Below are 13404 nucleotides of genomic sequence, written 5' to 3' on the forward strand. Positions count from 1 at the left end.
TATATTTCTGAATATACTACATACAATACTCATCATTTGCTGTGACTACAGACAAATTAAAAAATAAACTCAACAAAGGCAAGGATTTGTCTGATTTCTTCACTGCTATATCCCCAGTACCTAAAACACAGCATGCACTTAGATATTTACTAAGTTGAAATGAACATTTACGGCTGTCCTTTCTCTAGGTCTTACCAAGAAGTGTTACTTGGGAAACTGAGATGAAAGCCAAAAAGTATAGGTTTTTTAAAAGTTAGAGATCCAAATAGCAACAATTTCCTTAAATTCCCATTATTTTACCTAATTGACTCATTCTTTTCCAAAACAGTCTCCTAGAGGAAGGCCTCTCTCCCCATCCCTAGGAGTTTTTTTAATCTTAGAATTATTTTTTAAGAAACCGATATTAAATTGAAAATAAGCATATAGCAAATGACCTAAACCATCTATCTAGTGGTTCTCAAATTCGAGTATACATAGGAATTATCTAAAGGATTTGTTAGAACAGATTGTCCATCCTGACTTTAGTATTTATGGGGTAGGGTTGAGAACTTATGATTTCTAGTAAGTAAGTAGCCAGGTGATGCGGCTGGATCATACCTGGGACACCACTAATCTAGAATGAATGGGTTTTTGCTCTCTCTTGCATCCTACCTACTCCTGTTTTCACACCAAAAGCAGAATGAACAAGTAGAAATCATAGTTCATTACCTGAGTGTGTTTTGTTCACTTTTTCTGCACTGACTTTGTTGCCTTTGCCTTTGGACAAGCTGTACTCGACCATGTCCCCCAGTTCCAAGCTATCAACATCACCAGAGAACTCACTGGGAAGAAAGGAAACATGTGAATAAACAATCACCACAAATATCAACAGTAGCAAATAAATTTTATTTCTTATATAACAACATTCATGGTGTGCTTACTTATGCTGGATACTGTATTAAGCGCATTATAGGCACTGACTCATTTAATCCTCAGAAACAACCCATTAAGAGGTCACCATTATCCCCAGTTTTAAGACAATGAAACTAAGATACCAGGAGGTTAATTAGGTGGCAGAGTCTGGGTTTAAATCTGAACCGGCTAAGAGTCCACACCCTTAACTAACACTATGCTGTATTAGAACGCCAAATCAAACGTATAATTAATCTGGCAACAACATATGAAACAGTATTCTTTCACTGATGCAGGAAAGTTCCTATCCAATGTTCAAAGCAGGTACAGGCCTTTATCTCTTGGCCACATATTCTCTATACAATATGTAACTTTTGTTTATATATTGCCATAATTTTACCAATATGAGATTTGGAATTAAAAAAATATATAATTACCCAATACTAAGTATTTTGGACTCCCAGAGAATGGATAGTAAGCTGTAAGTTCTATAAGGCATTCCTCACCTATAATGGAAAAAGATTTCCTTATCATGATTGGCTGTTTCAATAAATCCAAAATTATCCTTCAGAGTTGCCACATAACCCAAGAGCCTCTTGGAGTTGGAATTACGACCTAAAAGTCGCACACAAGTTGCAATCTGTTGTCCAGGTCTCTGTTTGTCACTAATACTAAATTCAACCTGTGAAAAATAAGGACACTCATTAATACCATGTCTTTTCGACATCAAGCTCTTTACCTCAGGTCCTGTAACTTCCCCTAGACCACGCTTTCCACTCTAAATATCCTTTGTGTTAAATACATTTTCACCAAAACTAACACTTCTATGTCTCATTCCATTTTTCATCAGGGATCAAGTTTTGCTCTCCAGTGTATATTTATTCCTTATAGAGTCTCAATTTCTCTAAAGCAGGGCTATCAGAAAACCAGACATTGTAAGTACAAGAAAAATGCAAAGCAATAAAAAATCTTTAGTGTGATTTTACTTTGCTAGTATTTTGGTGGCTGTTTTAGCTTGTAATATTATTACTTTTATCTAAGTTAATTGATTTAGGCATATCTTAGCTAGTGTTTTAAATACTCCTCAAAAAGCTTTAACAAGGGCTTTCCAGACCCTGTTTTAATGGAGTAAGCCACTTTTAAATGGGAAGATGTTCCTATATTAACCTTATAAGCACAAAGCAGTTTTAGCAAAACTTGATAAAATTCAAAAGAAACCATTGGGGACGCCTGGGTGGCTCAGTTGGTTGGACGACTGCCTTCGGCTCAGGTCATGATCCTGGAGTCCCGGGATCGAGTCCCGCATCAGACTCCCAGCTCCATGGGGAGTCTGCTTCTCTCTCTGACCTTCTCCTCGTTCATGTTCTCTCTCACTGTCTCTCTCTCAAGTAAATAAATAAAATATTTAAAAAAAAAAAAAAAAAAAAAAAAAAAAAAAAAGAAACCATTGTACAAGACTTATGATTAAGATGACAATCTTTAACCCTGCTCTCAAATCAGCAGAATTATCTTGCCTTATCTCCTATTTGAGGAGAAGTAGATCCTTCCACATCCTTGGCTTGAAAAGCAATAGTCAATTTCACCCCACAATCATCATAAGCAATAACACCATCCTCAGCCTCCTAAAAAAAAAAAAAAAAAAGAAAAGAAAAGAAAAGTATCAAGAACTAAAAGGCAATAAGCAGCTAGTTTTTACAGACCTTTGAGCTACAGAATTCGCACAACTATAGAAATATCCTATTCTAGGGTTCCCTAACAGTAATAGATTTTTCTTATGAATAAAAGGGGGTCTTACCTTAATCTAAGACCAACTCAATCTGCTATCTTTTTAGTCTCAAGAACTTGATTTTTTTGTTGAGGAGGAAAAGCTTATTGAAAATTTACCACATGCTTACTTCATACTTCACATAGACCGTCAAAAATTAAACTAAGCATGACTTTTTAGCAAAGTGGAAATTCTGTAGGGTAAAGAAGCTTTTCTATCACCTACTTTGAATCTCCCATAGTACCCTGTAGTGTTTTGTATGAAATTAATTTAACTAATGAACAAGAATTTAATTTGATATAGGATCTAGCGCAGTTCAGAGCATGTGATATTCAGGCAATTATACCAATGTTTCCACAGTCACACTTAAATGAATACTAGAAAGATTCGCTCTTCAAAAGTCTTATGAAATTTCGGATATGTGACATAGAATCACACAGTAAACGACACTGTAGAGCAACTATGTAAGTTATACTGCTCCTATGGTTTCAAATATCATTCCTATGGGGATTACTGCCCACATCTCTCCTTTCCTAAGCTCCAGAATACATTACCAACTATTAATATTCAAAACCAGTTAATTTCTACTCTTTTACCATTCATATTCCTTGTACAACTACTATGTAATCATATTGAACATTTAAATTATATCAGATATTATGTTAGGCACTTTTATTACCAAATTTAATGTTATGATAAAACCATCTTCAAAAGTTACTCTGACCTCTATTAGGAAAGTTTTAGGAAGTTAAAATAAACTTGACCAAGGTTATACAGCCAGCACAAAATGATGCTAAGTATCTGACTTTGGTTAAATGAAGGTGGTGGTCAGCGAAATCAGGTCTTACACTGATTCTTCTGAAGTCAACCACACTCAGAATCTCAGCATTTGATTTTGCTCTCAACTATAGTCCATTAACCTCGATATCTAGCCATCACCTGACACCATACTCTACAGCAAGTATAGGAAATAGAGATAAGACAATCCCTGCTCTCAAAGAACCCAGTTTAGTAGAGAACGCAGATTCATAAACAAGTGTAATACTCTGTTATAAATAAGCCCAATGACAGAAGGACTCACTAGGGTCCAGTATTGGCCAAGAAGAAAAGAATAATAGAAGGGCAGGAAATTTCTCATACAAAGGCTGTCTTGATCAAGTCAGCTTTGCCAGAGCCATCTGGGAAGCTGGACATTCTAAGACCTAAAAACCATTAAAAATAAGCCCCATTGGTTTTCTTTTGTTTTTATTATTTTTAACAGAAGCACTTGTGAAATTCCTACTATGGGCTAGGCCCTGTGAAAGCTTTTTCAGCGAAATAGGAGACTGATTTTTTTGTTGTTGTTTAAAAACTTAAGCTCAGAGGTGAAGTGATTTCCTAAACTATAAAAAAAAAAAGGTAAAACAAGATGCTAATCTAGTCTTGGGGTGCCTGGATGGCTAAGTCAGTTAAGCATCTGCTTTCAGCTCAGGTCAAGATCCCAGAGTCCTTGGATCAAGCAGAACACTGGGCTCCCTGCTGAACAGGGAGTCTAGACACTCCTCCTCCCTACTCCTCCCCTGTGCTCTTTGAAAAAAAAAAAAAAAAGGGGAAGATGCTATTCCACTCTTACAGGCTCCTAGTTTTTTTTTTTTTTTTTTTTTTTTTTAAATTGTATCACCTTCTCTCTTCTCTACATCCATGATCTCTGTCCCCTGGTTCAACAACTATCTAAATTTCCTATCAAGCCTCTTGATCTTTTGCCTTTCTCCATACCCCCATCTAGGGTTCATACTATTGCCATTTCTTCCTGAAATGACACTTTCCAAAAGAAATCTACTGAGTACAGAACAATGTCTAAATTCTTCAGAGTAGCAATCAAACCTTCTCAATCTTTCTGAATTCTGATTTTTCACTCTTATTTCCCCTATTTGGCCCCATCAAAGAAAAACCCTGTCTTCCTATTTAATACTTAGTGCTTTCTTAAGGAACGGAATTTTTCTCATCTGGCCTCTATTCTGTAAGGAATGTCCTTTCCTCAGTTATCTCTACCTATTAAATGCCAGTGCCTTAGTGAAACCATCCCAGCAACTCCCGCCTCCCCTCTCCCCCCGAGTTTAGAATTCATTTTCACCATAGCACTCTTACTGACATTTTTGGGCAACATTTTATATTTTGCATGAATTACCTGCTTCTGTACACTCTCAATTTATTACTTATTTGAGAGCAAAAGCCATGTTAGACTAGACAGTTTTATATTTCTATTCAGTGAACTAGTCAATAAATGGGAGTTCAAATGTGTGAAATGAGTCTACCCAAATGTCGAAGTTTTAAACTGCCTTGGAAGACAAGTACTGTCATTTTACATGAGTGTTTCTCAACCAGGAGTGATTCTAGGACGTCTGGCAGTATCTGGAAACACTTTTGGCTGTCACAGAGGGAGAGAGGGAAGATACTGGTCTCTACTGGAAAAGGCCAGGGATGCTGCAAAGTATCCAACAATGTACTCAAGAGCAACCCACTCCCACACAAAAGTCAATAGTGCTGAGATCAGAAAACTTTTAGATTAGTTCACCACCATTAATATTAGAGAATTCCAAAAGAGATAATACTTAACTCCATTATTGTGTGGACAGAGGTTTCCTTGAAGCCGAAGACTAATACAGATCTACATACATGGAGGTGCCGGCGTGGCTTAGTCAGTCAAGCATCCGACACCTGATTTCAGCTCAGGTCATGATCTCAGGGTCGTGAGATCAAGCCCCGAATCGGGTTCCATGTGCAATGCTCAATTTAGAGTCTGCTTTTTCTCTCTCCCTCAGCCCCTTTCACCCCACTGTGCACTTCTCTCTAAAATAAATAAATCTTTAAAAAATAAAAAAGCTACACAAATCATTTTGATTATGTAAAACTTACCTTTTCTTTGCCTTTATTTGGGCTAGTGGTTTTAGGGTTGGAGAAAGTGGCTTCTTTTTCTACAGTGCCCAGAAAACGATGATCTGAATGGGAGTGGAATGAAACCGTGCCCTTGGGAAGCTTTTTAATCCTAATAGCATGATTTCTTTGGGCAGAGAGCATATCCTACAAGTGAAAAACAAAAGTAACTTTAAACTGAAAAATGAAGCACCAAGAAGCCATTCCATTCTTTGCTCAAAAACTACTCACAGGAACCACAGTAAACTCTACTTCATCTGCAATATGGAGCTGGTTCCCATCCAGAATTTCACTGAAGTGGAAGAACATACGAGCATCACGATCCACACACTTGATGAAACCAAAACCGTCTCTCATGGCAGCAATTACACCCTGAAATCCAGACAATAATATTTTCACTGGCTGTGAAGCTTGCCAAGAAAACAATATTCAACTTTGGAAGCATCAAGCTGAATTCATTAGGAATTATCTGTATTAATGACTCAAATTCTGTATCTACATTTTAATTTCTCCATTTAAATAAAAACTCACTGCTTTTCAGTCTTTTAGTAAATTAACCTTTAAGCAATGTGTGAGATGCTAATCCTTGGCCAGTATGCATAGGAAAAATTACAAACATTTGAATGTGAACAGGCACACAATGTATTCCTTTTAATTCTCAAATCTGTGAACTTAGTATTATTACCCCGTTTTGCAAGATGAGGAAATTGAGGCTGAGGGAGGTTAAGCAGTTTGTCCAAAGCACCCAGCTAATTAAGTGGTAGAATCAAAGACTCCAAATAAGTCCCAAGCTTTATGATGAATCTGGGAATTTATAAAAATCTATACACTAATATTCCAAGAACTTCCAAAGTCAATTAAAAGCAATTTTTTAGTCTCTACCTTAAAAAATTTTATTTGGGTTTAGGCACAAGAGAGGCTTAAAATTTAGGTCTGAAGAATAAATAAAATACAGGAAATCCTTTCCTTATTTTTCCCCCCATCTTACTAAATTATCAGCTCTGTGGTAGCATTATATCCAGAGTTAACTGGCACATGGCAGGTATTCAAATGTTTATTGCAACAATTATTATTAACCTACCAATGACTTATATATTGCATGTTTATTTACATTATTACTGATGACTATTCTATAACCAGTTCTGAATGTAGCATAAATAATATTCTGACATTTAATCCTTGCTAAATCTTATTTTTTTTTTTTTTTAAGATTTTTATTTATTTATTTGACAGACAGAGATCACAAGTAGGCAGAGAGGCAGGCAGAGAGAGAGGGGGAAGCAGGATCCCCGCTGAGCAGAGAGCCCGATGCGGGGCTCGATCCCAGGACCCTGAGATCATGATCTGAGCCGAAGGCAGAGGCTTTAACCCACTGAGCCACCCAGATGCCCCATTTTCTTTAATTTCTTTTTTTTTTTTTTTAATCCTTGCTAAATCTTAATGGCAGCCACAGTACTCTACAGTGCAGTTCACACTGTCAAGCAAAATAGATGCTACCTGCGAGGTTCTTAAAAACACATTCCTTTGGTTCTCAAAATTTTTAAAGTTAAAAGCACACTGCAAATGTCAAATAAGATCAGATCTCCAAAGGTAAAGGTTAGAAGTCCCAAGGAATTTAAATTTCCAGTAAATGGACCCAGTTCTACTAACAGCATGAGATATACCACATGTTATAACCCTCAACAAAACAATGTATTACATCTGAGAAAGTTAATTTATGAAAAGCAAGCCCATAAAATATGTTTGGGAAACAATTCTGGTACATGTCATTCCTGGATTTATATCCACTAAAAAGAATCTGCAAAGCCCAAAAAAACCCAAAACCTATTTAACTTTATTTAGTGTTTACTAAACATTTTATGGAACAGTTTGGGAAAATTTACTTTCTACAATTGATCTGATTTTTCTCAATCTTTCTGTTTAAGGTCCAGAGAATCAGTGATTCTCTAAAGATCTAAGAAATCATCCTGTACACACTTTCTAAAACTTTTTCACATCTACTCCAAGATAACTGGCAGGGTTAGGTATCAAACCTAGACTGACTCAAAGATCTGTGTTCTTAATCACTAAGGTAACTGCCCAATGTTATCATTACCTTAAAAACTTCTCAATACAGCATTACAAATTCAAATATAATATTGGCCCCATACTGAATACAAGTATCAAACAATATCCAACACGTACCATCTCTCTGGCTTCATTAGTGAACTGAAATGTGTTTGATAGAACTTCTATGTTGGTTGCTCGTTCTAACTTATCACGTCGGTCTGTTGAAATATTAAACCTAACATGGTCGCCTTCCAGCAGGGTCACCTTGGATTTTGTATCTTTGTCTCCAAAGGGAAGTTCTTTAGGAATCACAAAATCAACTTTGATGCGTCCTGGCAATGGGTCATTCTGATGAGAAGGAAAAACTATTTTAGCTGGAGATTTCTCATCCTTTCTAGTTCTAAGTCAAACAAGAAGAACACACAGCAAACCCATGTTATTTATAATAAACAGTTCCCTACAGGGAAAAACGATGTTGATAACAAGTCCAATTTGAAAGCTCTGTGTTCTACGGTCACATAATACAATCATAAAATCATAAAATGACAGAGATATTTAAGAAAAAAAATTTTAAGTCTTTAATGTTTCACATTTCTTCAGCAATGACACCACCAGTGTCCTCTCCTCACCTTACCTCCCACACAAATGAAACAAATGGGGGGAGGAGGGTGTGCCCTCGGAGAGAACCCCAATAAATGCACACCCAAACTGGTTTTCCCCCAATTTAACCAACAGTTTTGTCCCTTTCTCCTTATAAACCAGTAAAAACTAAAACATATATATAATCACTGGTTTCTCATTTAGCTTAATTATATATATCAAGAAATAGTCAATTGTTCAACATCATAAAATTACATTAATTAAAATTTCTGTATACCAAATTTTTCTACTACTCATGAGATAAAAGAAAACTCTCTTGAAAAAGACTCCTTACCTGGTTTTTACTGGGTACTTTTGGGATTACTTTGGTTACAGTTCCTTCAAAATGTTCAATGCTGATATCTTCAAAAATGACTGTTCCTTGAGGCAATAGTCTGACATCAGTTGCGACTTCTTTACCCTAAATCACAAAGGGGGGGGGGGAGTCATATAATTTTAAGTGTTTCCTAAAAATGTAATTCATTTTCGATCTTAAAAGGCCAAAGATCAAGCCAGTCAACTATCTTACATTTCTGTCCTTGATTGTGAATTCCACGTCATCTCCAGGCTGTAAGGTTTCTAAGTCACCCTTAAATTCACTATAGTGAAAGAATATCTCTTTTACAATATCACCTCTTTCAATAAAGCCAAACGCCTCCTAAAGACAAACAAGCAAAACCCAAAAAAATAATAGGAACATTAGGTACTATGAAGTGCCATATTTATGATTACAATTTGCATTCAATAAGCAATCTTTTCATAAAATTATACTGTATCAGAAACAAAATATTTGGTTAGGTCTACTACTAACAGTATCAATCTTAAAGAACAAAATGAATTAGTAACCAAGGAATTTTAAGAGATTACTTCTGATATTAACAGTGAAAATATTTTTAAAGGGAAGATTAAGAGAAAAAAACAAAAACAAAAGGCTTGCCTGGGTATGAAGTACAGACTAAAAGTAGTAAAAGCAAAAACCCTCAAGTTTCTTGTATTTGATGACACTTACCTTCATGGCACAAACTACTCCCTGACAGCGGGCTTGTTTCTTTTTCAACAGCATAATGTTACGAGCACTTACAGCACCAGTACTAGAAAGGGAGTAATTGGGTGGGGTTGGGGAGGGGGGGAACCAAAGAGGGGGTGAAAAATGCATTGGTTTGGTTAGACATAAGTTCAGAGAAACAAACTAATTTTCTGAGGTCTCAAGAATTTTTATGTCAACATGAAGAGCAAATGTAGTTTACAGCACATGATCCTTTTCATATGGCTTCATATGCAAAGGACTTTTGCTCAAACTCCCTATCCTTCCAAATTAGACACACACACATATGAATCATTTTTCTCTTAGATTCTTAAAAGAATATCATGGACACTCAATGCTTTCCTATTCCAACAAAAGAAATGAAGTCACAAGTTGAACGCAACAAAAGATGGAGAATCTGAAATTTTAGGAAGATAATTTCTTGGATAAACATTTGAGTAGGTATTATATATGCTACAAACAAAGGTACTGGGATAGATACAGAGATGAGTAAGAGACGGTCCCTATTTCCGACGTGCTGAATTTAGTAGCTATCCCATCAATCATTTCTGATTAAAAGCCATAAAAGAAAGCTGAGTAAATGCAGTGATTAAGGAAGAAATCTGCTACACTTTTAAAAATGACATTCACCTTCACTGAAAACAAATTAAGGACCACATATTATTCTGTCCCCATCTTTGAGCAGCAGCAGTATGAATCTGACTTCTTCTCAAAGATGGTACAAACTGTTGGTAGAGTTGTTTTACGAAAAGCTGCAGACTAAGCAGGTACTTGCCTTAATTTTTCATGGACAAACTATAACCCAACTGTGCTTTTTATTTCAAAAATCAACAGAATAATGAAGGCACTGGAAAAATTTGCAACTTACTACAGTGGAAAGGCTTTAGAACCAGACTGGGGTTCAAATATCTGCTATTTCAAGACTGTTATGACTTCAGGCAAGTGAGAACATACCTCAGTTTTACAGATGGAACACATCAGGTAAAGCTGTTCTCAGGATTAACAACTATACTTAAAGTATTCAGTGCAAGTGCTTGGCACACATAGAAATTTAATAAAGGTTAAATAAAACCCTTTCCCTGGCTCCACTTTAAACTCAAGCCCTATCCCCGTACTTCACGAGATCACATCGAGGCCCTTAGACTACAACTATTAATATAACACCAACTCAATTTGATTCCTTCTATTTTTTAAAGATTTATTTTAAAGAGAGAGCACAGAAGAGCACATGCAAGGTGGGGGAAGAGGAAAGAGAGGGGAGTAGGCTCCCGGCTGAGCCACACAGAGCCCAATATGGGCCCATATCCCACGACCTGGAGATCATGACCTGAGTGGAAATCAAGAGTCCAACACTTAACCAACTGAGCCATCCAGAAGCCCCTCAATCTGATTCCTTAAAAATGAAGACTAAAGTCTTATAAGAAATAAGGTTCAGGGATAGTTAATTCTGCACATGCTCTTGGGTCTTTGCTTTCTCTGTGCTGTTGGAAAGTACATTCCTAGCATTTTTTTCAACTTCCTACTTTAACTTCCTTCTGTACTCTTTTAAAAATAACTATCCCTAGGCTTTCTTAACTACACTTCCCTTAAACTGCTTATGCTGATGAATTTCACAGCTGTATATCCTAGTACTAGCTTGTTTTAGACTTACACATACAACTACATGTTCAGTAGCTTCACCTAGATATACCCAGACACCTCAAATTCAAAATGCCAAAATAAGCAGAATTTTTCTCCCACACTAACAGTTTTTTTTTATATCTTCTTAGTCTGGTTAATAATATCATCATCTGCCCAGTAGCCAGATAAGTGTCATTTGGGATTCCCCTCTCAGTAATTCCCACATACACCTCCACCTAATCAATCACAAAACGTGGTTTTATCTTCGCAGTGTGGCCTGACTTCTCCACCTGATCACCACTGGCCTATCCTTGTTAGTGTATTAGATCCTCATCTTGCATATTAACTCTTATGTCACTGCCTCTAGAGTACCACTACTCTCCATGTCTACCACCTCCATGACTTACAATGACCTAAATTGATCACACCTCCATCCTGGCTCCCACCCCCCAACTTAAAATCCTTCAAAGAATTCTAGGACTACAGGATAAAGCTCACTTCATCTTCCCATCATCCAGTCAGTTCAATCAACTCAAATTTTTGGCCATTTCCTCAAAATTATACTTCTACACAGAATGCTCCCACACCCCCGCAATCTCCCTAGTGACTTTTACACCCTCACCCTTCCCTTAAAACTTCTCTCCCACACTACTGCTTTTGCAAAACTTTCACTAACTTGTCAAACAGCTCCTTAAAAACTCGACCATATTTTAATTATATTCCTATTTTTGACATCCACACAGTGCCCATCATAGAACAGACCCTAAAATTCTTTTTTTTTTTTTTAAAGATTTTATTTATTTATTTGACAGAGAGAGAGCACAAGCAGGCAGAGAGGCAGGCAGAGAGAGAGGAAGGGAAGCAGGCCCCCTGCTGAGCAGAGAGCCTGATGCGGGACTTGATCCCCGGACCCTGAGATCATGACCTGAGCTGAAGGTAGTGGCTTAACCCACTGAGCCACCCAGGCGCCCCAGACCCTAAAATTCTTAATGAAGTTTAAAAGATCATGAAAATCATTAAAATTATCCACATTTACATGTTGAGTTTTTAACTCATTTCAGATTTCTTCTTCTTATTGGAGGGGGTAGACAAAAGAAACAAAACAAAAAACCCCAACTTAGGTGGAATAAAAGAACTTACTGTTTATTGTTATCAATTACAAAGTTTATTTTATCTCCAGTTTCCAGCTGAACATTCCCTTCGACATCTTCAGGGGTGTATGTCAGATAAAACACTTCCTGTGAATTAATAAGTTATTATTACTATATTGGCAGGATGCATGTTCTCTGTATACTGCGATTTACTTCGTTAAATACCTCTTAAGCTGGCATTTTAAGCCAAATTTCTTAAAAATGCTTTATAACAAGTACATCGTTTTAGTCATATAAACACACACTTCCCCTCCATGATGCTGATGACTTCTGCGAGTCCACAGCTGAGCAGCAATCCAACTTCAAAAAGCTTACACACGTGGAAGCATTTGCCCAGAGACTGTAGTTACATTTCAAAAAAAACAATTTTTATATAAGGCATTCCAAACAAAAAGATGGAGTTAGTGCTTAAAAAGAACCAGAAAAAAGATCCCCTCCCACAACCCCCAAAAAAGCAAGTAAAAGGAACATTTTACCTTAATATTCTAACTAAGGTCACACTTGGGCAAGCTAAGACACTTGGAAGTCCTAAGGATTTTTTCTTTTTAAAATTTTTGATTATGCCGCACTCGAAGTCTCTTAGAAACCAAATTTAAAACTGAATTTATCAACTGCAGCTTACGTTTTCTATTTTGAATTTTAAAGTACGCTTATAGATCACATGGTGGATCAGGCAAAGGTTTAAGAAAAATACACAAGTTTACCCCATTACGTTCGTAGCATACACTCCCTGTTGGACTCTGACCCGGGGCAGCTGGAGATTTACTCTCTAAGTTGTGAGGAACAGCGCACACAACCTACCAGTCAAAAAAAAAAAAATTTCCATTGCTAATCATTTCAGGAGCAGCACTGTGCAATATTAACTGAATTTTAATATCCTCTATACTATACATAGGGATGCATTTTAATATGATCCACAAGAGGATGTCATGCTGCCAAGTTTCAAACTTACAGTACACAAACTGACTGTAAGTATAGACTTAGGGTTATATGTAAAAACCCAAATTGAATCTTGACCATATTTTATATTTCAGGTCAAGAAATGCCAGTGCTTCTGATAGAATTTTAAAATAATCTTTATATACTATAGCTCTCTTGCGTGCAAACTGAGGAGATGGGGAGAATCTTCCTTTTCTAATGTGAAAGATATCCAAATGCAGGGCCCTAAGAAAACACAAAGCATCAAAGCCACTAACTTGTCCATTCATTCGTTCTTCAGGGAGGATTTCTGGTTTTATCTTCACCAGTTTAACAGCAATGGGTTTCCCAGTCCGCCGGTCAGATGATACTTCAAATTCAACATCATCTAAAATAAAGTAAGTATTGTATTT

The 13404-nt window shown here is 36.7% G+C and overlaps 1 protein-coding gene across 3 annotated transcripts in view; it reads right to left on the reverse strand.

The window, feature by feature from the left end:
- CSDE1 (cold shock domain containing E1) overlaps window positions 1-13404 on the reverse strand; it is a 40303-nt gene that overhangs the window by 7180 nt on the left and 19719 nt on the right. For 2 of the 3 annotated variants that reach the window (XM_059138072.1, XM_059138070.1), the window contains 12 exons: window positions 13270-13379; window positions 12778-12870; window positions 12063-12160; window positions 9267-9348; window positions 8787-8915; window positions 8553-8678; window positions 7754-7966; window positions 5801-5941; window positions 5552-5716; window positions 2406-2513; window positions 1398-1573; window positions 709-821 (listed from right to left, as the gene is read on the reverse strand). In XM_059138072.1, the coding sequence (XP_058994055.1) occupies window positions 709-821; window positions 1398-1573; window positions 2406-2513; window positions 5552-5716; window positions 5801-5941; window positions 7754-7966; window positions 8553-8678; window positions 8787-8915; window positions 9267-9348; window positions 12063-12160; window positions 12778-12870; window positions 13270-13379 (1554 nt within the window). The remainder of the gene's footprint in view (window positions 1-708; window positions 822-1397; window positions 1574-2405; window positions 2514-5551; window positions 5717-5800; window positions 5942-7753; window positions 7967-8552; window positions 8679-8786; window positions 8916-9266; window positions 9349-12062; window positions 12161-12777; window positions 12871-13269; window positions 13380-13404) is intronic. The other variant, XM_059138071.1, reaches the window with a different exon arrangement.

This window comes from Mustela lutreola, chromosome 10 (assembly GCF_030435805.1).
Source record: "Mustela lutreola isolate mMusLut2 chromosome 10, mMusLut2.pri, whole genome shotgun sequence".
In the NCBI taxonomy this organism is placed as follows: domain Eukaryota; kingdom Metazoa; phylum Chordata; class Mammalia; order Carnivora; family Mustelidae; genus Mustela; species Mustela lutreola.